The 24,730-nt window shown below is 34.6% G+C and overlaps 2 protein-coding genes and 2 non-coding genes across 4 annotated transcripts in view; 1 reads left to right on the top strand and 3 right to left on the bottom strand.

Annotated features, from left to right (window-relative positions):
* Positions 1–4,291: 4,291 nt before the first annotated feature.
* Positions 4,292–8,354, bottom strand: LOC116342356 (pyruvate dehydrogenase phosphatase regulatory subunit, mitochondrial). The gene is made up of 9 exons (XM_031769925.1): positions 7,851–8,354; positions 7,721–7,787; positions 7,429–7,641; positions 7,255–7,357; positions 6,755–7,163; positions 5,356–6,668; positions 5,110–5,291; positions 4,909–5,034; positions 4,292–4,838 (listed from the first exon to the last, which is right to left on the bottom strand). Exons 1-9 carry the CDS (start codon positions 8,134–8,136, stop codon positions 4,706–4,708), a joined length of 2,832 nt encoding a protein of 943 aa, XP_031625785.1. The 5' UTR covers positions 8,137–8,354; the 3' UTR covers positions 4,292–4,705.
* A 4,906-nt stretch (positions 8,355–13,260) lies between these two features.
* LOC116342491 (zinc finger protein rotund-like) overlaps positions 13,261–24,730 on the bottom strand; it is a 30,337-nt gene continuing 18,867 nt past the window's right edge. Inside the window, exon 8 of the mRNA XM_031770136.1 lies at positions 13,261–14,827. Within this exon, the coding sequence (XP_031625996.1) occupies positions 13,604–14,827 (1,224 nt within the window). The 3' untranslated portion in view covers positions 13,261–13,603. The remainder of the gene's footprint in view (positions 14,828–24,730) is intronic.
* Trnaa-agc lies at positions 16,411–16,483 on the top strand. The gene has a single exon. It is a non-coding gene; the product is annotated as a tRNA-Ala (tRNA).
* Trnaa-agc lies at positions 16,866–16,938 on the bottom strand. Its single transcript has one exon. It is a non-coding gene; the product is annotated as a tRNA-Ala (tRNA).

Below are 24,730 nucleotides of genomic sequence, written 5' to 3'. Positions count from 1 at the left end.
ACTACAACGAAACTCACAAGGAGGGCTTCGCAACCAATCAAGAATGGCCTCGCATTTTGAAAATGGTTGTAAGCAATCACGTCTTTAATACCAACGTGTTTAATTCGTCGGACAAATTTGTTGACATTCGTCGGACAAACCTGACTGCAAGGCATACATTACTCCTTGCCTTACATTGGATGGCGAATTGAAATTCAAGCTTGTTCCTCACGACGAAAATATAGCACATTCTCACGCAACGACTCCATTCGCACAGTAAAAATACAAAACTCAACGGTCCAGCAATAGTAAGCAGCTAGCACCAACTGATTTCATACATCAATGGACACCCGGGGGAAAAAATCACACATTTTTTAATGCAACGGATTCACATATCGACATAGAAAAGTGGCTACCGGAAATTGGACTTGCACTAAACACAGAACAATGAATTGAGCGGCCAAAGCTCTTGAAAGAATCATAAATGGTGAGCAAATGTTTGCATTTGTTGGTGATCACAACCATAACGTAATGAACTTGTAAATGGTACTAGAAGATGAAAACTTCGCCGCCCATTTTTCGAGGCGCTCTTTAAGCGATCTATGAATTCAATTGGGGGAAACAAATTAATATAGCCTAGTGTGCTTATAACAACAAAAGAAGCGATAAAATTACTGCCTAAAATGATAAAAAAAATAAAATTCACGTATAGTTGGCGCCACATTCTATGTAATAGGCGTATACTTTCCACTTAGTCCGTTGCAACGGAAAACAAGTTTGCATAGAATGCAGCGCCAACTATATGTGAATTTTATTTTTTATCGTTTTAGGCAATAAATCTATGGTTTTCTTATGGCTTCTTCCCGCAGATGCGGATGAGCCATTCGTTCTAGATTTTGAAACTAACGATGAGGCTAATGACATGTACTTCCGTGTTGCCGTGTCTACATCTCGAATGCTTTCAAATTGTGTTGGCCAAAATCAAATTTGTGTTCGACAGTTATTTTCATCAAATTAACAACAGAAATTGGAAGACACAGAAGAAATTCTCGGTTATTTACCACAAGATATTAAAAATGAAATAAATCGAGCATCAAAACTTGTAAATACAATGTAGACACAATGTAGATTCTCAATTGACCGTAACCTCACTATTTTTTAGACATGCAAATTTACTGCAAATTAAAAGGCGCAAGTATTGGATGCTGCCGAAAATCATGTCGAAAATCCTTCCACCTCCCCTGTGCTTTAGAAAGTCATTGTTTAGTTCAATTTTGCGGTAAATATGATGCATTTTGTCACCTTCATCACGGTGTGGAGCGATCGTCAGTTCATAATAAAGATGATACTTGTTTGCTATGTGAAAAAAATATTAACGAATTCAATTCAGTGACTTCAATTGAAACAAATTGCTGTGGTAGTAAATGGTTTCACAGAAGCTGTCTTGGAAATCTTGCTTACGCAAAACAAAACAAGTTTTGCTGCCCAGAATGTGGCGATACCGATAATTTTCGAAATTTTATGCTATCAAACGGAATTTATGTCTATGAAAAGTGAGTAAATTCGCGTTAATTCGTAATTTGAAATGAAATCTATATTCTTTCAATATTACATTTTTCAGAGAAAGTGATTTGGATCTGTGCATTGAAATATTTCCAACCAATTCGGATAAAAGCATTTAAGCGAGAGTCATTATATTTCATATGTGTGCACTTTTTCTGATTTAATTGCTGATGACAAAAGTTGCTTCGATGATACAAAAAATCGGAAGTATGAATTTTTGCATTCAATGATAATTCATAGTAAACAATAAATGGATTTGATTTCTCAACGGTCATGGTACTTTTATCTTCCAGCCATTTCTTCAACTCATTCATGTTGACTCGGCCGCTACTATCTCTTTCAGCACGAAGACTTTTCAAAAACGAATCAAATTTATTCCTATCAGGCAGTTCGAAATTTTTCAGCATTAAATTATTTAAAATATGTTTAGGCTTACAAACGCCCATGTCAAACATATCTCGAATTGCAGTTTTTGTGTCGTTCACTATTTCATAAGAGTTACAAGATGTGCATTCTGCTCATGATCATGGTCATCGATTGATTTAACTAAATTAACCCTTTGTCGCCACGAATCAAACAGCAAATACAAACTGGCTGAACGTTGTTTTTCTGCGCGAAATTTAACCTTATTACATCTAAACAATTGGCGCATCCCGTCGTCAGAGTGTGTTTTATAATAAGCAGACCATATTTTTATTATATATTATAACTTATGTGTAAGCATTAGAGTAGTCCAAAAAAAAAAGTTTTCGGTATCGAGATTCCCCATCCAGATTTGGATAATAGGATACGAAAAAACATATTTGAGACCATTTTTCATTAAAAAATTTCATCGGAAGCACCCGCCCAAATTTTTCGAAATTTTCTAGATTAACGAATTTGGAAAAAAATTAAAATCCAGAAAAAATGCTGTAAAAAATACGAAGTGGGGGGTTTTCAGCACGAGAAAACCGAATATGACGTAAGTTTTGCGATACGATCAATGTTTGATACATTTTTCGAACAAAAATCTGAAAAAATCACCAAAAATGTGGATTTTGTATGGGAGCCATAATTTTATGGTCTCGTAATGTCGTGAAACTTTGCGTAGGCATTCACATAAAAATAACATTCTGAAAGTTTGAAGAAATTTCAATACAAATTGAGGGTACCTCCCAAGCAAACGAAGGGCAATCGCACTTTGAACACTGCAGTTGTGCTGCTCTCTGACATTTATAAGTTCAACCCTATGTAAAGACATTGCTTTCCTCTTCTTCATTTGCAAGAAGCATGTGCGTTATAGCAGCTTAACTTTGAGATACCAGGTGGCAGCACATCTGCGTGTTCGAAACCCAATACATTGCTTTAAATGGAGTGCGAGCAGAGCGTGCAAGCAAAATTTTCGTTAACACAGTCAAAACCTGTGAATCTTATTTTCTTACCAAAATACATGATCCCAACAAGTTTTACGAAATTTAAATCTGAAAAAGGGGTACCTCCCAGGGACGTATTTGGGGATTTTTTATGACAAATTTCGAGGTTTTTATGCTGTTTTTTGTTTGACCCTACCCCCCATACAAAATTTTCGATTTCTGGCTCAAACGTGATTTGATGATTAAGTAACAATAAATATTGATTTATTGGATTTTGTTGACTCGAATTTTATTAGATTTTTTCCCAAAATATATGTCTACGGTAACTTAATCACCATAAAAACTTGTGAATCTTATTTTCTTACCAAGATACATAATCCCAACAAGTTTTCAGAGTTTGCGAAATGTCTGAATCTATATTTCCAATAGAATTTTATAAATAAATTTATTAAATATATTTGTATGTATAGGTGAGCCGAATGCGAACGAAGTGTGTGGACAGCGGCGACGAATTATATGTGAAAGAGGCGCACACAGTGAAGTGATCGTTATTTCTCATATTCGCTGCATGAAATCCGACAGAAGCATAGCCGCTTGTTTTTGTGAGAGTAGAAAGAACGAATATGAGAATGAATGAGTTGCGATAGCGTATTGTGTGCCATCTGTATTGCCGTTTCTTCACTCTCATATTCGCTATTTCTGCTCACGCATATGTAAACCGCTATGATTCAGCCGAATTCTACTGCGTATAAAAGAAATAGCGAGTACGTCACTGTGCGTTCTCGGTTCTCATACAATTCGTAGCCGCTGTCCACACACTTCGTTCGCATACGGCTCACCCATACATATAAACACATATTTTGAGAATAAATAATGAATTCACAAATTTCGCAAACACTGCAAGTTTTAAGACATTTTAATCAGAAATACCCTATATAGGGGTACCCCCCATACAAAATTTTCAAAAACGACAATTTTGCATGGGAGGTACCCTCAATTTGTATTGAAATTTCCAAAGAGAAGGAAGCCAGCACAGGCAAAAAAAAGCATTATTGACGCAGTAATTTTTTGTAAAAAAAATTGTTTCAGAATAAATTGAAAGTCATTTAAAATTTTGAAAAATAGATGATTTTTTGTGTTTCTTTGTTTCACTTTTTGAGCCAGCTGACGATATATATATATATGTAACGATTCGATATGTGATTCTTACATTCGTTTTTTTTAAAAGCGATACACCATTTTTTAAAATTGGAACTTTAAATTCCCATATTCTGCACTCTTGTTTATAATAAATAGGGTGATTGATAGAGAAAACGGGTAGGAAGACCAAATAAATCAAGTTATACCCTATAAAGTTTCACAGGGAAATCAACATCATTCATTTCAAACAAGAGTCATTTCTTCCGTAAGTGCCATAAAAAATCATGAATGGCGCACAACTTTTATTAAATGAATTTATTCACAACAATACAATAATTTTTTTCTGTCTTTTTAAATATTTCACAATAAAATTATATCAAAAATGTTAAAGCACATGTACATATCGATAAAGAAATAAAAGAGAGGAAAAAGCGTTCAAACCGTTTGAGATTTCTATAATAAATTGCACAAAGTTTGGCATGTCCTAAATTTCCGAACGTTTCGTTCAAATCACGAGTTTTTTTCTTCATCGGCTGACAATAAATTGTCGAGAAAACGATACAAAGTCATTAAAATAGAGTGTATGACCATCATCAATTATAAATTCAGTGTTTGAGCGATTTTATTTCATGGGTGGTTGTGTGATGCTAATTGTTTAAAATAATCACATGTTAAGTAACCAAATGTGGCTTCAACGTTGTTAAATTGACTGGATCATCTCGTGTTGCCGAGTATGCTTCACGCTCTTTGTCCGGATATTTTGTTGGTAAATTTGGTGAGTGTAAATTTACTTTTGCTGGATACCTTTAGCAGAATGGATAAAAAGAAAATAATTAACTTAATAATTCAATTTACCATATTCTATAATATTTACCGAACGCCAGCAATTTCAACTTCATAATCGCCACTAAGCACATATTCAGTGGTAACAGGTTCTTCTTGTCCATCTCCATCAATCTTCTTAATGAAGCCCAAGCAAACGGGTTTTTTAAACGTGTACCTAGAGAGGAATAATCAAAATAATCAACAAATAATCGAAATAATGGAAACATATAATGAAAATGAATATGTATACCCGTAGCCAGTCGTCGTCGTTTGGCCACAATAAATGCCATCGCGTAAAATGGGTTCGCCACCCCAGCACCATGGATCAATATCAACGTCATGATCGTTCAATAATAGTTGAACATACTGTCGCCGAACGCCTTCATCACGCTGCTTTAATAATGCATCTTTGCCGATAAAATCAACACCTTTCTGCAATTTCAATTAAAATTATTATTTATTTCAAAAAACATCGATAATTTTTAGCTCCACTTACATTGAATTTAACACGCCAAGCTCGTCCGCATTCCAATGGCGTTGTAAAAGTGTCAAGATCCTGTCCCCAATACGCGTAGAATTTTTCAATGCGTAACGTTCGTGTGGCGTAATGGCCAACATGTTTGATTCCATACTTTTGACCAGCTTCCCATAATCTTGAGTACACATGCATTGCAAATTCATTTGGTATATACAAAACGTACCCAAGCTCCCCTGTATGGGTCAAGTTCATTGTTCGAATGCCATCGGCGGAACCAATGTCCAATTCTTTGAATGTGAAAAATGGAAAATTCTTCGCCGATAAATCCGTGTCCGTTAATTCAGAGAGTAAGTTTCGTGTAAATGGTCCGAGTATGCAAATGGCCGTGTAAGTGGATGTTATGTCGGATAAATTGACACTATTATCTTTTGGCAGAAATCGTGTAATCCATGTTTTACAGCGCATTTGCTGTATTGTTGGAGCAATCATCATGAAATGATTTTCAGCCAAACGAGCAAAAGAACAGTCATTTTCATAACCTCCGTGGATATTTTGCATGCCAGTGTGAATGATCGAACCAACTGGAACATCAACATCGTTTGAGCATAGATATTGCAATAATTTAACAACTTCATCGCCCTTTGACCATATATCCATTTTGGTGAATGAACTGTAATCAGCGATGCCGACTTTTTCACGGCACGCATTATATTCGGACGCAACAATCTCAAACCAATGCGGTTTTGAGTATGTATCTGTATCACCCGCAACAAATGATTCTTCAGTCGCAACAATATCATCTTTTGAATAGTGCATGCCATTTGGATCAAAGTAATTCGGACGTTCATAACACATGGTCGATCCGAAAATTGCAGCGCGCGATTTCAATACCGTATAAATCGGCGACATTCTCAAATTTCGACCAGTTTTAAACTCATGAAACGGATACGGGATTTTATAGTGCATGGCAGGCACCTCCACGATACGATCACGTAAAAATTTTGCATTATTATGAATGCTCAGGAATCGTGATATATCCAATTCGTAGATATCGAACTTCGAATAACCCTGGATAATAATATCGGCGATGGCTTTACCAGCACCACCAGCTGCCGATATACCTACAGTCTTCATTCCGGCCGCAACCAAATAGTTTCGGATCTCAGGCGATTCGCCGAGGATCCATTTACAGTCCGGACTGAAGGCCTCTGGCGTATTTATCAAACTTTCCACATACGTATCTTTCAATTGTGGTACTCGCCTTAGAATTTCTTCCAACAATGGGTAAAATTGATCCCAATCGACGTCTAGCTCACGTTTATTTGCTTCCACTTCAAAATAAAATTGATTTTTTTAAATCAAAACTAGAGCTCAATATCATCAAAAGGAGAAGAATTGAATTGAAATGATAACTCACATGGAATTGTCACATTTTGGAAGGCTGGTTTTGTTTTTTCATCAAAACCTCCGGCTAAAATACGTCCATCCACCTCCCGAATATAGATTTGTCCATCTAAATCGCGAACAACCGGCATCATTGGATCTAAATTTATAATGGGTTTCGTATGCAAAAAATAGTGTTCGCCAGGTTTTAGCGGTATCTTTACTTTCGGTTCAGACATTTCTCCGATAGATCGTGCCCAAAATCCAGCACAATTTACGAAAAACTCGCAATGAATTCGGCCATAGTTTGTTTTAACCGCACTCACAAAGTTTTGTTTGTGTAAAATTTCATTCACTATACACTTTTCAATGACAGTCACGCCGAGTCTAACCGCCTCAGTAATCAATGTATCACATATATATTTCGGGTGTGCAACTCCATCCTTTGCGATATTGAAAAGAATAAATGAAAAAAAGTGTAATTTTTGAGTTTCGCTGATGCCACATTCTTAATTCGATCTTATTTCCACAAACCTTTGGAATCCAAATGCCACCAAGCAAATCACTCGTTTCAATTACTGAACATTTTTCGCCGCATTGTGATGGTGTTAGAATTTCACACTCAATTCCCCATAATCTATTTGCAAAAAAATGGTTTTTTTTTTAGATATTGTAACATAAACAAAGCAAAAAAAAATCACAACATACGCGCTGAGTGACTTCATCCGGCGAAATTGTGTCATTCGATCTCTGGTGCGTGCCAAATTCAATGAACCGCATTGTTTCCAGCCCGTTTTAAAACCCTTTGCCGTTAAGTCTTCGTATAATTTGATTGTTTGTTGAGCCAATAAGACCTGAGAATAGGTCGGTTTGAACGCACCAACCAAACCGCTTGAGTGCCACGTCATACCGCCACCAATTCTAAACCACATTTTCATGAACGAGAAGGAAAATAATGTTTAAATATTCAACAATAAAATAATAACAAACAAAAACCAACCGATCTTGTTCCAGCAGCACAACTTCATTTCCAAGACCCTTCAAAGCGAGGTGATAAGCAACAGCAGCTATGGCAATAATCAAATCATGAAAAAGCTTCAAATAATGTAAATATATATGCGTTACCATACCTCCCATGACACCGCCACCACATATAACAACTTGCGCATTCTTTGGAAGTGTATTTGATTCATATTTGGTGCGTTCTTCTGCTGCCGCTGCTGCCGTTGACAACATTGGCGAATTGACGGTGTGGATGCATCGGCTCGATGCCGGTGTGAATTTGCTATTTTGTACATTTTGTGTAAATCGTGCGTGTGAATGACAACGGCTGCCGTGAAAATAACCTAATGATTTTGATCGAATCGTTGGGAACACATTTGTACTCTGTTTATGATGCAAGCGTAAACAATTCATATTGACTAGCTAACCGCTCCAACCAGTGAAATCTATGTATTGTCAAAAAATTAACCAAATCTTATTGTTTCCATTTAAATTGACAAACAACACAATGTGTGAGTGGTGTTCAGTGTGAGCACGAAATTAAAATTGAACATTTAATCCAAATAATTGACCGAATGTCTTTTTTCGTTGATTTTTTTCACTCTTTGTGTCTCCGTCTCAATATTTTTGTTATTCTGACAGTCGAACGTCATTGCAATTTCTTATCAACACAGTGAATCGATTTGACATTTTGCCTAGGTTTACACCAAAGACACGAACCACCCAAGCAAAGACTAGCAACTTTGGTATTTTCGAATGAGCTTTAAGTTTACTTTTACCACGAGCACCATCTACGAGTGCTTTGCTGGAACTATTCACACTGACTTACCAAGAACGAAATCGACTTGATAGAGATCAAAGTTAAATAAATGTATTATGTAGTCGTGCGCATATCTTGCAGCACTTATTGCACCGTTAAGATATCTATGTAATGATAGTGATAAAATAATCAAAGCAATCGAAATGAAAATGCGATCAGTGTATACACTTAGTAATCGTTATGCATTTTATTTGTATAATTTTCATTTGTATCTCTGAAATAGTGTTTGTTGTTGTTTTTTTTTCTTTCGTCTTTTGATGTAGCATGTGGATTGGATTTTTTTGTAGTTTTCATTTTACCTTTTGTTCTTTTTTTAATTGTTATGATTAAATTACGATTAATATTACTTAAATTCTTATATTTTATTACACATAAAGTTTTTATTGTTGTTGCTGTTTTTTTATAAGTGAAATCTGATTTTGTCTCTGAATGTCGTCGATCATGAATGCCATGCTTTGCATCCGTGGACGAAGAGAATTCGATTCGAATACATAATATTGCCAATTTTTATTATTGAGTGGATTTATATCTGGTTTTATTTTTATCTTATTCTGTTTATGACATTGATATTGATTTTAGTTAATTTAATTGTGAATGAACATATGTGTGGTTATACCATAAAATTTGTTAATTGTCTTTGCCTGAAGTGTTTTATATTTTTTTTTCTCTCTCTCTCTCTATTTTTTCAGTTGCATCAATTTATTTTCATATCGTTTATTTTTTTTTAAATCTTCATTTTATGCAATTTTTATTTATAGACAATTAGTCGATTTTAACTGTTTTTTTTTTGTTCGCTCTGATTTTGCTTCTGTATATGTGTTTGTCTCTCTCAGTGTGTGATTTCATAGAATAATTAATTAAAATAGAGTTTTTTATGTTTTTTTTTTAAATATGATAGTTTTGCTCTTATTTTCTGGCAAATAGATTTCCATCTCTGATTCAGGGAATGGGATTTTGTTTGGTTATTGTAAATTGTCTGAAAAAAAAAATGTTCGAAATAATTGCATGACAATATGCTACAATCAATACTTATGTTTGAATTGGATTTGATTAAATACACAAATTCCATAATTTTAAATCTGTATTCTTTTCGCATTAATTTTACAGCAAACATTTAAATTACTCTCGTCCATTAAATTAGTAGTAGTTGTAATTTAGTTTAAAGATTCTCTTTTTGTCATTCCGTATTTTCTCTAACTCGCTGCGTATATTACGAAAATTCTCATTCAAAATTGTCTACGTTTTTTTTTTTTTGTTAAAATTTGCACCATAAATTTTTTAATCATCTTTTTTTTTAAATACTTGTTTAATTTTGCTAATTTTGTTTGCTCACATTTTTGTTTGACCAAAAGACATGCGTTTTTAATTTTTTTATACATCCAAAGTCTAAAATCGATTTAATCGAAAATGAACCATTTTTTTCAAAAACAAAATTTCGTCCTCGTTTACCATTTTCATCGAATATGCATAGAAACCGAACGATTTTTCACGAAATCATAGTTCATTCCAAACAATATAACTTCCTTTTTTTTGCAAAGAGAATCTGCGTCCATTTCCAAAGGTTACTCATTTAATGTGTGTGTTTTGCTCTTGCTCTCTCTAACTGTGCGCTAAGTTTAGGTTTTTTGTATGTGCTAAAATTCAACTCTGTATTTTTTTCTCACTTACAATTACGGTATAAATCTACGTAAATCTGAAAACGACAAAATCTGTCTGCATTTAATTTTTTTAATTAATTAATTTTAATGTTTTTTTCTTTTTATTTATTCTCCTTGATTAAGTAAAAGTGTTTTGTTTTAAATTCTGCTTTTAAATTGAGTAGTTATAAAACGTATATTTCAATATGTCTTTAGTTTGTTTTTATTGGTATGTAAATAGATCAGTACTCTACTGAATGCGAAGAAGATGCCAATCAAATTGGAAAAGTTTTTTTTATTCGGTTTATTCTTATTCCATTCGATCCGAAAAGAAATGTGTTCAAATTGCATTTGATCCAAAGCATTGCATAGCACTGAAAATTCGTTAACTCGTTTTCTTTCTGTCATCTCAAAAGACTCATGCTATCATCATTTGAATTTCGCGGTTTTTGTTTTTTCGTCATTTTGTTTTTTTTTTTTATTTGTGGATTTATTTTCGGATTTTGTTGATGGATTTTTCTTTGCTTAATTATGATAATGATCATTGATATTTGTATAAGACACGAAAAAACTGAAAAACATACAATACATACATGTGTGCATTGAAAAACAAAAAATCAACTCAATTCACTTAACAACGAACAATTGATATTGCAAATCTTTGATGTCGTATCTCTCTCTCCCCCCACATTGTTTTTAACTATTGATTTGATACTATTGGTCTATTGGTTTTGTTTTGTAGTTTGTAGTTGTTGTGTTGATTCGATATTATTTTTTCTATTGTTTTTGTTTCGGTTTTCTATTGAAAATTCATTTAGTTTGTATCACAGATGTGCTCTTAGTTATGGAATTGAGACAAAACATAAAAAAAAAAACATTTTCACTATTTCTTTCTCTCTGTTTTTTCTTACTCGGTTTTTTTTACTATTGTTAATATGTATTTGCTATTTTGTATCATTTGGGTGCCTATTGTCAATTTAACGTTATTTATAATTCAATGATTGGATTCTGTATTCCGTTTTGTTTTTAAATGAACAAATATAACATGGTATGTCTATTGCAGATATTTTGTGAATCTCGGCTCTTGTCTGGCGGTGTGTTTGTGTTTGTGTGTGTGTGTGTATGTATATATATTTGATGAGAAAATGCGTTGTTGTACAAGAAGCAAGAAAAAAAATATATGTATGTCTGTGTGCTTGTATGTGTCTTTGAACTGTTATGCAACAGTTCTTGAAATGGAACAGAAAAGTTTACATTTTTTATATTCTCTCTTCCACTCACAGAACGAAAAAAAAAATGAATTGAAAACTCAGTTTAAGTTGAAAAAAAGTGAAGAGAAAAATTAACTGAATTTAAGAAGAATGAGAAATATACAATATTTGTATATAGTATATAGAGTTCCAAAATGAAATGCAGAAACAAAAAAATTAAGAGAGCGACGAAAACTTTTTGATTATAACATTTAAATATCCTTCGGGGAAAAATTCAATTTTGCCGTTGCGCTAATAAATTGTAAATTTTTAGCATTTTTCGCACTGAACTCGTACGGTAAGTGTACGATGTCCATTTGCGCGCCATTCACATTTCACACAATCGTGTGTATGATGCGCTGTGGATGTGCTGTGGCGATGCATACACCAGTGACCATTGAAATGATTCAGTGTTGCATGTAAATTGCATCCGTTGACGCGTTGTGCGAGCCTCTTTTTCCAATTTAATCCGATTAGAAGTAACGAGCGCGTCTTTTTTCCATTTCTGTCATTCCTTCTCTTTTTGAGTCTCTTTCACTTCACGTTCTTCCTTTTTTTTCTCGCCTGTCTCGTGTCCTTTCTCTTTCACCAAACAGAAGCGATACTACTTTTCAACATATCTGTCTCTCTTCTATTTACTGTGAGAATTGCCATATTTTTTTTCCGCGGTAGTAGTAGAAAGTAAAAATGAAGAAATTTTGTTTTTCGAATACTTTTTCATGCTTTGCAATGTGCTCACTTGTTTCACAAATTCGCTTTTTGAATGCAATTTTAATTTGACGTTCTCTTTAGATCTTTTAATTGTATTTATTCAACTTACTCTTTCTCTCCCCTTCCTTCTCTCTCTCTCTCTCTCTCTCTCTCTGTTCCGATTTGTTCGTCGTTAATTTATATTTTAGCATCTACGTTGTTTAAAGTGTAGTTTGAGTCGTTTTCATTAATATTTATGATGTGATGCGAAAAATGTGGATCGTCCATGTCTTTATTTTAAAGTCTCATCTATTTTTTATGTCTCTTTTGTTCTTTTTCATCAAAATAGTACTTTGTTTACATATTAATTTTTCTCAAAGGAAACAAAATCTACTTTTTGTTTTGCGCAAGTAATTTTTTTCTTTCGCTCTCCCATCGAAAAAACAAAACGGAAAATTATTAAATCTCTATTTTTATTTATCCGCTACATGCAATATTTGTTTTTTTTTGGATCTTCTGAATGTACTACTGCTTTTTGTCGCAAAAATTCGAAAACGAAAGCCATTTGGTTTGAAATTGCAACCGTTATGCGTGCCTTTTTTTCATATGATAATACATTGTCAAATCGTATAAATCTGGTTTCAATCTAAATATTTTGAATATTTGATGCGCATCGATAAATTTAATTTATCTTATTTTCAACCATTTCTTCTTCCTTTTTTCCATTTAATCGTTTTGAGCGCATTTCTTGTGTAAAAAGTACCACAAACATTTTTGATCAAAAGCAAGCATTTTTTTGACTGACCGATCGTTTTGAATTTCTTTTGTTTTTCTTGATTCACAGAACTAAAAAAAAGGTATTATTTACACAAATTAAATCGTATATATTGAAGAAAAAAAAACTGCTCAAAGCAACAGAAACAATTACAATTCAAAAATCGATTCTATCAACCAAACTGAATATTTATAATAATAATAGTAATACTTGAGTTTAATACTTATTGCCACAGAAAAAGAAAATATCTAACTAATCTCCCATTTTAAAACAGAAAATGGACGAAATTTCTTCAATTAAATAGCTAAACAAAAAAAAAAAGGATGAAAAAGTTTCTCTCTTTTCTTTTTCTTCATAAAACCCGCAACAAAAAACGAAAGAATGACATTAAATTCCTTAAAGAAAATTAAAACAGAAAGTGATTATGTGTGACACAGATTGTTCGATTGAAAAACTACACATATATATAGATATAGATACGCATGTATAAAGTAATATCGAAAATGTGTGTAAAATGATGCGCCTTGTGCCGCGGCCAGAGTTGAAAAACAAACGAACCAAAATAAAAACTAAAAACTAAAGAAAAACACACACAATTATCATCATCAATGTTTTATGTTGTTAATAGCTGTGAAAAGTGATTTGCCTGCTCTTGGCTGCAGAATGGAATCATCGTTGATGGGCAATGATTCCATTTTTAGAAATACAGTTATCCTTTGTCTTTACCCGACCCAACGCTAACGCCCAATAAATGGTCGCCGGACATCAAACCGCTCGGTTGATGGGCGTAGTTTCGAATTTGATGCAATGAGATCAATTGATTCGGAAACGAGTTTGTATTTTGGTTAACGTTTTTGTTTGGAAAACTGATCGCATCATATAAATACGGTCGCTGTGCCATCGGATGATGTCCGATTGAATTAAGATGCGGCGTCATCGAATTGATCGGTGTGAATGCTGAATTTGTGCTGGTTTTTGTATCGTATGGACCTGGAGTGGCCGACGATGATGGTGGCTGTTGTTGTTGTGCCAAATGACGACTCACCACCAAATCTTCGCCAACATCGTCACGATGACTTTCAATCAATCGATGATGTGATTGTAAATCGTTTGGCTGATGACCGCTACTCATGCCATACTCGTGCGCTTGAGCCTGTTGTTGTGCCTGCAGTTGATTCTGTGTTTGTTGTTGTTGCTGTTGCTGTTGTTGTTGCTGCTGTTGTTGTTGCTGTTGCATGACATCGGTCAAACTGGCTGCCGAATCTGGGCTCACCTTTGGCCAATACGAATTTGCTTCGGCAACGCTTGGCAATGGATTATTATTCAAATTCAAATTGTTGTTTGCATTGTTATTGTTGCGATTATTACCACTATTTGAATTGGTGGTGGTATTTGTTGTGGTTGTTGTTTGTATTTCCGATATTGGCGGCCGTTTGTCAGTGCGTTCGGCATGCTTTTGCATGTGTTTCGTTAAATACGTTTCCTGTGTGTATGATTTACCACAATATTGGCAAATGTGCGTCTTCAAATGTTTGGAATCCTTGTGTTTTGGAATGTGTTCGAGAAGTGATGGTTCGTCGCCGAAACACTTGTAGCATGAATTGCATTTGAACGGTTTATCGGTTTGATGGCATCGCGAATGCGATTGCAAATTTGACAATTGTGAAAATGCTTTTTGGCATCCGGTGTGACGACACTTGTATGGTTTATCACCGGTGTGAGTTCGAATGTGCTGTTGCAAGTGTGACAATTGTGTGAATTTTCGTTGGCAAATTTCACAGCGATACGGTTTAATGCCCAAATGAATGCGAGTATGTTGCGATAAATAGCTGGAATTGGCAAATGCCTTCGAGCACTGTGTACATTTGTACGGCTTAGCCTCACGCATATGAATCTGTGTGTGCAACTGTAGATCGGCTTTTGAGCTGAAAATCTATAAAAACATAGAAATTTGGATGGAAGAGAAAAAAAAAACATGCAATTTAAAAACAAATTTTTTTAAACGTTAAAATATCGATTCGAGTCTAAAAATTACTATCTTTTAAGCATATATTTTATTTATTTTCGCTTTCAAACGGTGTTTGACCATGAAACTAAATGGCGCAGTTGCCATCGGGCAAATTAAAGTACTTGAAAGTAAAACCGAATTCAAGAAACCATTTAAGGTCATACTCTTGCTGCAAACAATTTTTAATGCTCCAAATTACCAATTCGATACAATTGTAAAATATTGAACGACACGCTGCCAACAATTTACTATATCGCGGCAATTCAATGAAATCGACAGTAAATTTTGTTGCCAACATTCAAGCGAAACCTTCTCCCCATACGAATGAAAAAAAAAAACTGAAATAAAAGTCATCATCAATATATGACTTGAGATATTTGAAAAAGAACACACTTAACAATGAAAGAGTGTGAGTGAAACACGATTTCCTGTATGCGCACATTGTAAACAACACAAAATACGAAAAATTGCAATTCATTGTTCCTATTCAAACAGAACATTTTAACTGAGTATGGATTATATCCACCTCATCATCATCATCATCGCTTTTTTTTAAATTGTAAATGTGGCAAAGATTACTCATTATTAATGATCTTCGCAGAAATTACTATACACTTTACCTTATTCATCGCATAACTCATCAATTTTTGCACCGACAATTACAAAATAAGTCAAATGCGTTAAAAATCATTACGCCAACCATTTTTGAAATAAAGAATGAAATCAAAATTCACGAAAATATTGTTCAAAAAATCTTCTGCTGTTGATTTTATGCCATGCTAATTTTGAGTTTCGCTTTTTCACAAATATGGCATATTTGAAGCGATAAAATTGAAGTGTATCCATTTGAGTCAGCCCTCAAATTGAACTTAAAACACCAAGCGTCGACCACATTTGGTGTGTATTTGGAAAAGATTCATTTCGAATTGACAAGCAAATCATTTTTATTTGAATACTATGCATTTGAGTTTGAGTACCAGTTCACATGCTTTTAATTAAATTAAAATAGACAAAGAAAAAAATGTGACGCTTCGACTGCATTTGAATTAGTTGCAAATGGTTTTTTATTTCATTGGTAAAATGAATACACACACACACGAAATCATGTGAATAGGCGAATATGTAAATTATGCTGCTGATAAAAATGTTGAAAGTTGATTGGATTGTGTGTATGTGGAAACTGGATTTTAAAATACATTGCGTCGTTTGAACTACTTTTACCGAGAGACAGATAGACGTGGCGAGGTGAATAAAACTACTCAAAATAGCACTTAAGCAAGTTGTATAATCAACAAACCGCTTTAACTGTTTGTGCTTTATTTTGAAAAATTAAATGATATTTTTTTCGGTGCCGCAATGAGAAATCCATTGAGTCTAAAATGCTTCAAATGCTGCTCTTAATGAATGCTTGATTTTTCTGAATTGTAAATATACCCATAGCACCGCCTGAGTATATTGAGTGTTGAGCTGCTTGATACATGAATCGACTTTGTCACTAACTGTACTATGGGGAATTAGCTCAGATGGTAGAGCGCTCGCTTAGCATGTGAGAGGTACCGGGATCGATGCCCGGATTCTCCAAGATCTTTTTTTTTTCATTTTCGTTTTTCGTTCTATTTTGATCAATCTTAATTTTTTACTTATTGATAAAATTACGAGTTGAAAATATTTAAAAAAAAAATATTTTAAACTATTAAACAGCAAAATTGTGTTATCTACACCATTCATTCGATTCAATGTTGAATTTTATCAAAAAATTAATAAATTTCATTACCATTTGGTGTGACATGTGCTAAATATAAAAGCAAACACACTTTTATCATTTTCGTTGGCAGAGTTTGGAGCAGTTAATTAAAAATAACTGGCGAATCCCGGTCAAGAACATATGTGACGCTGCTTTCGGTATCATTCAAAAAAAATTCCGAGTCACATGGTTTATAATGTATGAAATAAAAAAAGATCTTGGAGAATCCGGGCATCGATCCCGGTACCTCTCACATGCTAAGCGAGCGCTCTACCATCTGAGCTAATTCCCCGTCTGTAGAAAGTGTAACATGATCGATCCATGTAACGATTGAATGATTTTCTGAATCGGACATATTTATAATGCTAAATCGTGTACTAAATTTTAACATATGCATAAAATAAATTGTTCACAAATCAGCAAAATTGATTGAGCTCGCTACGGCACGCTTAAAATGTTGATGCGGAAAGAATACATTCCGATTAAATTATTGATGACAATTGAAAATATTTGATGAGACACGGAAAATTGAAATGTGGAGAAAAATAACAAGTAAAATGAAATAGTGAATATCGTATCTATAGCGACACATTTAGTGACAATGTTGTTGTTGATGGAATTTGAATGTTACACTTATATGAATGCAGTCGAAAAAAGAATTCGAAATGCACATATGAAAAAGCAAACACGGTATATTTTTGAATAAGACTTAATGCGAAAAATATGTTTTACTTGATATTTTGATTACGTCAATTCTATATAGTTTTTTATAGAATAAGTTCTTATTGCATTACGACGGCAGAAAATTATATTCAATAAACTTTTTTTTTGACATAAATAAAGCCTCATAAAATCAAAAATGTATGTTATGATAAAACTTTTTATAGCTCACAGTAATAACAACAACAAAAAGATCAATACATGAGATGAATGTTGTAACTTAATTTAAGCGCATTCATATTGAAGAAAAACTTTCGAAACGATTCCAATATTTACTTGCACTTCATTTTTTTCTGCCGTCGATTCATTTAAAAATTCATACAATTTATGAATGTGTTACATTAATACACAAGTGTCTCACTCAGTTTTTAAAAATGCATAAATAGTTCATCGCCGTTGAAAGTGCAGTTTCTATGTTTATACATAAAAAATGCCAAATTATTGGAAAATCACAATTTTGTGTGAAGAAGCATGTTTACAATATTCATAACGCTAGAACCATATTATTTTTTGGATTAAGACTTACATAGTTAGATATACATATTAAGTTTAACTTGAGTGCACTGAAAAAAAATTGAATATCAGAAGACGAGATATTCAAAAGATGGCTTGAAGTTGATTAGTATCGCCATGGTTTTCTGGTTTCAAAATAATCCTATGATTTTATCGAGATAATGTTGATATGCAACTTTGGCGGAAGCACTTAATAACCTTTTATCAATTAACCATCAAAAGATCTAACACCTTATGAAACAAACTGTCAGTCTATCAAAAATTCAAATTATGCAAAACCGTTTATTTTTTTCGTGAATGCCAACGCGAACAGGCACTGATTACAACAAAAAATAACAATCAACTTTGTTGGAATAAGCATATGCGATAGTGAACATTTGTCATTTAATTAATTTAAAGACTCCAAAAGACTAATCCGACAAATAAACCATTTCTATTTGTAGAAAAACCAGGACTATGACATTTTGGGAGTGATTGATTAGATTTTTTTAAAAATCTTTGAATACAATAGATTAAAGAGCTTGTGAATATTTTAAAACTAACCCACATGAGATAGAGTCAATTTGAATTATGTTATGCATAAAAATGATTAAGCATGTCATTTAAAAAGACGTTGCTGTGAATAGAACTAGCTTCAAATAAAATGCTAAAATCAAAGAATAGAAGTTGTCTGTTTTAATTACATCTGATTTCATTTATTTATAACGTTTACCGAAAATCTCGTAGACCAAAACCATAAGGAATTCTGTTAAAAATGAAAATTTTCTGGAACAAGTGAAAACCAAAAGGCGTCAAATTTATCATGTACACATTTGGTAAATAAGTGGAAAAACATGTAACCTGTCTGAAATGTGACAATGTGTGTGTATAGGTCTGCATATGTAAATTTTATATCTTTTTGAAGTGGTGTAAATGAGCGACGAATTGAAGAGAAAACAACAACAACAACAAAAAAATAGCGAAAACCGATTATGCTGGATTTAATGCAATCATTCTATGGCCGAACAGAGCAAAAAGACAGTTTCGTACCTTTTTCGAGCCTTTTTTGCGACCGCGTCCATCAGTTAGCGGTACCGGCGGTGGTGTTGAACTGGGCGATATCGATGATGCATTGTATGCGGAATCAATTTCATGTTTTTCGACTTGTTTTAGAACCGATTCAATTTTATCATTTTGTTCGTCAATCAGTGCACTAACGTCGCTCTTCAAATATTCCATGCCATTGTCATGATGTGACTGATGATTGTGCTCGTGTGCATTATTATTGTTGTTATTGTTGTATAATTTGTATTCTAGTTGAAGTGCGGCAGCGGCAGCAGCGGCCGATGCACTCTGTGGACCAGACGACGGTGATGATTTCAAATCGGTGTTGTTCATGGCAATGTGATTCAAAGTGCCACGTTCGTTAAGCGACCGCAACTGATCGATGGATCGATGCATGTGATATAAATCGGTGGCGGGTATCTCGCCAATCAACGGTGAATTATGATAATCCAAACCACCGCCATGCGATGGCCGGTAATCAATTACGGACTGCATCGAAAATGGATTTTATTTATTCTGATTTTCACAAAATTTTGTTTTTTTATCAAATGTTTTTTTTTTCGTTTTGTTTTTGTCAACACCAAATTAGATGCAATTTGGAAATTTTCTCCGGTCGATCGGTGTGTGTTTATTTTTAATCACAAAAGTTTGTCGAATTTTTTTTTTTAGTTTAGTGCTTTGAAGAAAAATAAATCATATCACTTAATCACTTGAATTGGAATTTAGTTCATTTTTTTCCTCGCTCTCTTGCTCGCTTCAAAATCATAAAAAAACAATCAACTGTCCACCAAAAGTCATTCGAAATTGTTGATAATAACAAAGTTTATTTTTTTGACGCTGGTTCGAAACACATAAAAAACTGCCGGAAAAAGCAAACGTTTTTTTAAAACCGTTTTATTTTTTATTTCAAAATTATCGCGCAAAAGGATTTATCATCATAATCACTGTGTGTGTGTGTGTTTCGGTGTGTTGTCAAGCACTCCAAATTGAATTTCGAATTTTAGATGGCAGAAAAAAACATTTGTAATGAATCACTTGTGAGCATTTATGCCCGTTGCCGCAAACACCATAATTGATGCGCAAACACCCACAAGAACCTTTTTTCATCGATATATATCAGCAACGATTCAGTTCAATTTAATTTGATTTTCAAACGAATTTTCTTCAAATTTCTTTCGAAGCGTGCGTGTGTACGTTTCACGTTCTTATTTTATTCACACTTGACTTTGCCCGTTGTCATCATCATCATCTTTAAACACGGTGTGTATGTTCGATGATGCTAGCTCGTTTGTTCAATTCAATCCGTTCACATCCGCGTTTAATCTATTTCGCGTGCAATGTTGCATCGACGGAATATATGCTATGCTATATGCTTTTGTTCGGGCTAAGAATCCGTAATAGTGTGTATGACATAGAGAGAGTGTGTGTGTTTGTAAGCCGAAATTGATGTTTGTTTTGGTTAAACGACTTGTTGTTATTTATGGCGATGCTTTTCTCTGCATTTAATTCCTTTCTGTGTCAAATGTTTGTTTGTTCTTTTCTTGCACTTCCCGCGTGAGCTGCTTTACGAAATGGATCGTTACAAATGAGATAATTTTCGTGGATTTGGTTGTTTTTATGATTATACCACCGTCGTCTGGATTTTCACCGCCGAAATGAGATGTGAAATGCGACACACAAAAACTTGGCGAGAACACGTTGCACTTTAAAACCGAACCAAAAAAACCAACGAAATAAAACGGTCGAATATGTCGAAGAATTTTGTTTTTAAATTTTAACGTGTGTTGTATTCCCGTTTATTCCCTTCGTTCGTTCGTTCGTCTGTATTTTATTCTCGTTGGAATTGAATGTTTTGTGTGTGCCGAGATTTTTGTCGCGTCACTGACGGTGTGTGTACTGTTATTGTTGTAGTGCGGTGTGTGTTTAACTTCAAATCGTGTGTTGTCCAATTCAATGTAAAGCCTCGACTAAACTTTACGGAGTCACGAAAAAAAGCTGAAACAATATATTCGGTTCTCTAATTCGCTTCTATATGATGATGACGACAACGAAGACTACGACTATTAACCACCACCGATGCTTGCTCTCTCGCTTGCTCTCTTTCAATTTCATTCGCTCACTCTCTGCTCGCACACAGTGTGTGTATAAAAATGCGCTATGTATACCCGTTCGGTGTGTGTTCCTTCTTTTTTTCGCCTCATTTCCAGATACAAATGTGCGGATGAAATGAACAACACACAAAGAGTACACGAAAAACGAGAAGCAGCACCACCATCAGTACAAGCGACAACGACGGCAACAACGGCGGCAGCAGTAGCACCAGCAGCAGAAAAAAAAATTATATTCTGTAAAATATCTATATAAAACACATTTGGTAGATAGACGTAATTCATATAGCCGAGAGCAGAGTGGCGAAGCGCGGCAGATTGACAACGGCAGCATGCAACGTATAAATGGGGATGACGCGTTAGCGAAAACGAGACACAACGACTTCAATTCGAACTGAACCGAACCGAATGAAAAAATATAAAAATTATTATGTACTTGAATGTTGTGTGTGCAGTGCACATTATGTTTGTTGTACTTACGTACACTTGCAATAACGTGTATGTCTCTCACTCACACGAATACACAAGCGCGCGCGAAACATCAAGTGTATAGTACATACAATTTTTATTATTATCGGCAAATGCTTGTGTACAATCACACCAAGTGTGTCGTGTGTAGCATACGATGATGATGCTGGTACAATTCTCTCTTTCTGTTGATACTGCTCTCTGCTGCTGCTGTTGTTGTTATTGCTACACATTTTTCTGCTGATGATGCTCAGATCACCCAAACAAGCATTATACCGATTTTTATAGCACACAGATAACGACAAAAGGACCATACAGCCACTCATAGCAACACACACTGTGCCACGGAAGCGGCCGAAACATGAGAATCTCTTGAACCGCAAATACATACATGCATTTTCAATATCCACAACCAACTCACATACACACACACTCTGTTTTATATACAGGACGAATTCTTCTGTTTTTTTCCCGCTGCTTTTTTTCTTGATTTTGGTTTTTTTTGCGCGCTCGCCTTCGACAGCGCCAATATAAAAATGCTGCTTCGAATACAACAGAAAACGAAAAAAACGACAACAAGAAGTACGAAAATCATCATCGGCCGCTCATTCGCTCGAACCGTCAATACTACGCTTTCAAGCTATCCGAAAGCGAGATGGAATACCACAGCAGCGACGATGGAAAACTGCTTCACAGTGAAAACAAAAAAGAATTTTTCTGTGTTTACTATTGAAAGTAAACGGAAAAATTCGAATTGAGTCTACAATATACCGTCATATACAGCAGTCATTATATCGAATATATGACGATGATGACGACGACGACGACGAATGGAAAGAAAAAATCGTGCACGCCGATTTGATTTTTTTCTCTCTTGCTTTTTTTTCGGGGATGCGAAATAGTATTCAGTACTTTGCGAAAACATGAAAAAAAATCGCAACTCCAAACGAATTCTATAGTACGAATGAACAGAAGTTCATGTTTCGGCTGCTGTGATACAAACCTAGAATCTAAAAGTGAATACGATATAGCACAAAAAGGGATAGATGTAAGAGACCAAACTCATACCACATCCACACATACACCCCCCATCAAACATATCGCAGTTGCAGTTGAATGGCGAAGAGCAAGGAACAGCAACAGCATATTGCTTTCCGTACACTTTGGCTAAAAGAGTGTGTATGTGTGTATGTGCGTATATGTTCGTGCACCAAAAGCCGACTTGAACCTTTTTAAATTGTCGAAGCACCGAAATTCATCACACCACACCGCACGTCGAAAGAAAAAAATACATTTTCCCCATTTTTTTCCCGATGTCAAAATACACACATACACATACGATTTCTTTTTTCGCCGCTGCCTTTCTCAATATAAAAAAACTTATACAGATGCAGTGAAAAGTGTGCGTTGCTTTTTAAAAAGCGTTTCATGGTCTTTCGAATGTGATGCACACAAAAGTATACTGAACCACGACTACATGAATGGTCGAAAGGCAGAACTTTTGCATTCACTTTGACGCGATGCTATGCCATTTAAAATAGAATTCAAAAATGCCAAGTATTTCGACATATTTCAAATCATGAAATGTCTGCCATTCCTTGCTATTGTTTTGTCCTCTTCTGTGTTTATCCACATATTTTTTTTTATTCTTTCGCGCTGAATTCATTTCGGATTGGAATTCACTTTAAAAGATTTTATGGAAAGAATTTTGAACTGTTTTCGTATTGCAAAGAACGCGTTAAAATAATAAACAAAGTGGTCGACAGACAAGCCAAACAACAATTCATTTTTTTTTTCAAATTCTTTTGCGTGAGAGAAAATATGATATGACCTCAACCGATCAACAGAGAAAAAAAAAACATAAACACATACGTAACAAGTGCAGAAGTTGAAGAAGCGACGAGAAAAACATCAGGTTGGATGTAAACTTTTCGCTGTGAAGTATGAATTAATCACTCATTTTTAAGGAATCGTAAAAAAAGTTTTTTTACGAGATTCAACGTACATTTTTCATAGCACTGGCGCATAATCAATTTATTTTTGCAGACAATTTGATGCATTCGCCATTTGAGAATTGAATGGAAGGTTCAATGCTATTTCGAATGAAAAGTTGGTATTTTTTTTTTTTTTTTCAAAAGAAAAACATCCATATCATATCAAATGGGGATGTATCTTGTCGACGGAAAAATCATTTTCGACATGGAATATTATGTAGGTAAATTAAGTGATTTGTTTCATTTGATGATGGGGATGGAGTGATATGATGTGGTATGGTTGGACAGGCCTACAGCATACAAATACACATAATGTCAATATCAATTTAAAACGACCGAAGTTTTATGTGCAAATTCTATTGTCTCTATTAGAGAGATTCGGCGAGAATATATGTATGCGTGAGAGGGTGTGCATGTGTGTGTGTGTGGGTTCGACACAAGTGGAAGGGGTTATTTTTGTAAATCGGCGACTAAAACATAAAAAAATGTCCGTGCAAAAAAAAGACTGAGAATACGTACATAAGTAAATAGCGAAATAAAAATGCAGAGTCGAACAGTGTGTGAGGGAAAAAAGCGGTAACACCGACAATAACATCAGCAGTATGATGGAGAAAAACTCCACTATCAATGCGAAATGGACCGATACTTGGCTGACCGGCAGCGTACAAGAGATGGAACATTGGTCGAAAGCATTTTTTCTCGTTTCAAAAACCGATTTTTTCTCGACAACCCCTTCCCACACACTGCACATGCACACACAATCATACTATACTATACAACCGCGCGGTTACCGATTTTTTTAAAATTCATTTTGTTCTCTGTTCTCCCAATTTCTCGTCTACTAAATCCTCTATGTATATAAAGTTGGAGAGCATTTTTTCCACAAATACAGACACACACAGACACAAACACACAAATTGAACAAGCCGAACGCCAAAAATGCGCTAGCTCGTTGTGTTGTGTGCACGCACATCTACACTCAAAAAATCGGGAAAAAATTCACATTACATTTTTTTTCCATCCAATATCGCCATCTCACTCATTCGCTTTACGCTTATGGTGGCATTGAGTGTGTGTATTTGTCTTTGTATCGAACACATTTTTTTCCATTCACTCCGTTTATTTCATTCGGTATTGGACACAAAACGGTTGAGAGAAGAGCGAAAAAAATCCACCAGCCAGAATTCACACAATAAAGCATCCAAGTTCAGTGGTGTTGATTTTAGATTGTATGCGA

Source organism: Contarinia nasturtii, unplaced genomic scaffold, assembly GCF_009176525.2.
Source record: "Contarinia nasturtii isolate CC-2019 unplaced genomic scaffold, AAFC_CNas_1.1 Cnas_scaffold_864, whole genome shotgun sequence".
Taxonomy (NCBI): domain Eukaryota; kingdom Metazoa; phylum Arthropoda; class Insecta; order Diptera; family Cecidomyiidae; genus Contarinia; species Contarinia nasturtii.
Note: the sequence above shows the minus strand (reverse complement) of the source record. Positions and strands in the feature narration are given on the sequence as shown.